General features: G+C 41.7%; 1 protein-coding gene across 1 annotated transcript; it reads left to right on the top strand.

Moving 5' to 3' along the window:
• Nucleotides 1-961: 961 nt before the first annotated feature.
• LOC112225648 (ADP-ribosylation factor-like protein 4C) lies at nucleotides 962-2973 on the top strand. The gene has a single exon (XM_024389773.1). The coding sequence runs from the start codon at nucleotides 1619-1621 to the stop codon at nucleotides 2195-2197; it is 579 nt and encodes a 192-aa protein (XP_024245541.1). The 5' UTR covers nucleotides 962-1618; the 3' UTR covers nucleotides 2198-2973.
• The last annotated feature ends 906 nt before the right edge of the window (nucleotides 2974-3879 follow it).

The following is a 3879-nucleotide window of genomic DNA, read 5'->3' as shown; positions in this document are numbered from 1 at the left end:
AGCACAAGCATTTCGCTACACTTGCATTAACATCTGCTAACCATGTGTATGTGACAAATAACATTTGATTTGATTTACTAGCTCCAGTTCACTAGTTTTAAACATTGAAATAGTAATTCGCAGCCTATACAATAAAACGCTCATTCTCAATATTACTAGGCTACCTCATTTGAATTGATCAATATTTTACACAGCCTTACATACAGGCTTATGTTTTAAACCTGTGCTTTAAACCCTATGCTTTAAACCCTATGCTTTAAACCTGTGTTTTAAACCCTGTGCTTTAAACCTGTGCTTTAAACCTGTGCTTTAAACCCTATGCTTTAAACCTGTGCTTTAAACCTGTGTTTTAAACCCTGTGCTTTAAACCCTGTGCTTTAAACCCTATGCTTTAAACCTGTGCTTTAAACCCTATGCTTTAAACCTGTGTTTTAAACCTGTGTTTTAAACCTGTGCTTTAAACCTGTGTTTTAAACCTGTGCTTTAAACCTGTGCTTTAAACCTGTGCTTTAAACCCTATGCTTTAAACCTGTGCTTTAAACCTGTGTTTTAAACCCTGTGCTTTAAACCTGTGCTTTAAACCTGTGTTTTAAACCTGTGTTTTAAACCTGTGCTTTAAACCTGTGCTTTAAACCTGTGCTTTAAACCTGTGTTTTAAACCTGTGTTTTAAACCTGTGCTTTAAACCTATGCTATAATCTCCATGCATTTTCGTTATCATCACCCGGTCAGGAATATTCTCACACCGGTAATAATCCATAGGCCTATTGGGGAATTGAATAAAATCAGAATTACGCAAAGGTTATTAGATCTCTAGACAAATATTTCGATATGCATGTGACGTGCATGTGGACACCATAATAATACATGTGCATTTTGTTTGGCATGGCTCGAATAGGTGGAGCGTATGGTATGGTATGAGAGGGAGGCAGGCTACTACGCTGTTTAGCAGTCTGCTTCCTCATCCTCTCATCAGTGTGTATGCAGCGACCGCAGGGGTAGGACCGTTTATACCGTGACGCACAATAGAGATCATAACATCAACCCAAATATAGCTTCGATAACTTTAACGTCGTTTATGGACGCAGTGTAGGCATATCTCAGGATTACCAGAACTCATCGACAACCTCTGGAGTGAATTTATTTATGTATTTCGTACCCGGACCGGAGGCTAGTTTCTTTGGACAGCCTATGTGCCAGAGGAGACGCGGGTGACACAAGTGCGCAGTGTTCACGGGAAAAACAGCAGAGAGACCGCAAGGAGGGTGTTTGTTGTTTGTTGTAACCCACCAAGCTTAGTCCTTAAGCTGTTCAGTGAGTGCGAGGAATTTGACTGTCACAAAATGGAATCTTAACTGGAGTGTGTGAGGAGAATTGTAATGACCACCGCGTTGCGTCCTACAGACGCGGACACTGTCCACCAATGCTGCTGAGGGCAAAACAAGGATCAACCAGCCAGAGCGCACGGCGGGCCTGTAAACACCTTGACATTACGTTTGTTGATATTATTTGTGTGGATTCATAGAAGCGCCTATTGAATATTAAAACGCTATAGCCTATTAGGCCATCAGATAGGTGCTACATAAAGGAGCCAGGCGTTCCCCTCAACTGTTTCGAGAATGGGCAACAGTTTCTCCAACATATCTGCTTTCCAATCACTACACATTGTGATGCTGGGTTTGGATTCCGCTGGCAAAACGACTGTTCTCTATCGTCTGAAATTCAACGAATTCGTAAACACTGTGCCAACAATTGGATTCAACACTGAGAAAATCAAACTGAGTAATGGTACCGCGAAGGGGATCAGTTGTCACTTCTGGGACGTCGGAGGTCAGGAGAAGCTGCGGCCCCTGTGGAAATCCTACAGTCGGTGCACGGACGGCATCATTTATGTGGTGGACTCAGTGGACGTTGACCGGTTGGAGGAGGCTAAAACAGAACTGCATAAAGTCACAAAATTCGCAGAGAACCAGGGGACACCTCTTCTGGTGATAGCCAACAAGCAGGACCTGCCCAAATCTCTTCCAGTCGCAGACATTGAAAAACAGCTGGCTCTCCACGAGCTCACTCCATCCACCGCATACCACGTCCAACCTTGCTGCGCCATAATTGGCGAGGGACTTCACGAGGGTATGGACAAACTATATGAGATGATAGTAAAGCGGAGAAAATCTTTAAAGCAAAAGAAGAAACGATAACGACCGCCCATGTGTCGTAACCTATAAGGACCATTTTTTACGCAAAATTACTGTATCTAAATGCTTTTCGGGTATGCCGATGTTGCCCTAAAATGACGTTTACTTTGCGGTGATTTTTGTATTTCCTTTCATTGGGTTATTGTCAAAGTTGCTGACGCTATGAACCCTATTAACTGAACTAAGCTTTTGTACGGAAGAGGGTGCCTCTGTGTGTGCAAGATATATACCAAGGTTAACCAAAAAAAACATGAAATGACTTTTATCACAGGAACAAAGCATTGATAAATGAAACAGGCTGGCCCGTTATTTACTGCTTTACGGTGGATTCTAATTCTGTAGCTCAACATGTGATTTTGAAGTAGCATCCCATAGCCTACCTATAGGCCTACTGTGATGGACTATGGACACGTCTTCACGGAGTGCTTCTTCGGACAGCAAGTTTGACTTTGCACGTTAAGTGGATGTGGGTCAAAATGAAATGGACCCTGTTCATTCAGAGAAAATAACAAACAGATGTCTGTGTTATGACAGTCTCACCTCAGTCTCTGTCTCGGTATATTAATGAAGACGTCAACAAGGCTTTGGAGTGTTGAATTAGCTTTTACTATGCGTGATGGACTAAAGATAACATTGCCTGCAACCTGGTCCACTACTTTGCACTTTTCATTTCCTAACAAAATAATAAAGTACTACACTGTATAGCAAAACACAGGCTGTTTATGGACCTGAAAGCCAAAATTGAAGTATTTTTTTTATATTAAAATATATAAAATGCATTGTGACTGATTTACTTTTATTTACATGGTGGGAGATAGGAATTCTAGTTTGAACCTACAGGAATAGCATAACAATGTCAACAGCTGACCAGGGTGATGGTGATCCACCGGAGGTGTGGTTTTTAATGTGAATTATTGAGCTGACCTGATGTTTGACAAGGAGGGTGACTGAAGGGGTGGTCACCCAGTTCAATGACTTTAGTCTATCAGAGAGCTAATGGGGATCTCTCTAGTCAATGCTGATCTGCCAGACATTACTACTTAGTCTGTTACTCTCAATCTAGAGGGTGCTGTGTAGCCTAATCATTTTACGATTTAATGTGTGACTAATTTGAGCTCACAAACCAGAAGGATAAGTATGGTGTTTCAGGTCTTAGAATGGAGGTGTTTTGGATATGCCTACCTGTCACGCTCGCTATCCTCAAACTCCCTGTCATAAATCAACCAAGGTGCAGCGTGCATGTAGTTCCACATCTTTTAATGAAAGTGAAATTGAAATAACCAAAAAACAAACAGGTAAACAGCAAAGAACGTGACACAACCGAGGTGCACGGTAAAAATAATTACCCACAAAACACAGGTGGGAAAAGGCTATCTAAGTATGGTTCTCAATCAGAGACAACGATAGACAGCTGCCTCTGATTGGGAACCATACCAGGTCAAACACATAGAAATAGAAAAAACACATAGAATGCCCACCCCAACTCACAACCTGACCAAACCAAAATAGAGAACATAAAAAAGGAACTAAGGTCAGGAAGTGACACTACCTGTTGGTGTTGGATGAGATTCAAACCTATTCTGTTTTCCCAGTTCACCAACAAGCAAAGCAAGGGTTAATTTGTGTGTCATTTCTATTTCTATTATAGAGCTGCAATGCAGAGTCCGATGTCTTCATGCACAGAC

This window comes from Oncorhynchus tshawytscha, linkage group LG26 (assembly GCF_018296145.1).
Source record: "Oncorhynchus tshawytscha isolate Ot180627B linkage group LG26, Otsh_v2.0, whole genome shotgun sequence".
In the NCBI taxonomy this organism is placed as follows: Eukaryota; Metazoa; Chordata; class Actinopteri; order Salmoniformes; family Salmonidae; genus Oncorhynchus; species Oncorhynchus tshawytscha.
Note: the sequence above shows the minus strand (reverse complement) of the source record. Positions and strands in the feature narration are given on the sequence as shown.

Coding starts and splice junctions, on each gene's coding strand:
- LOC112225648 (XM_024389773.1), top strand. CDS start 1,619: ATGGGCAACAGTTTCTCCAACATATCTGCTTTCCAATCACTACACATT.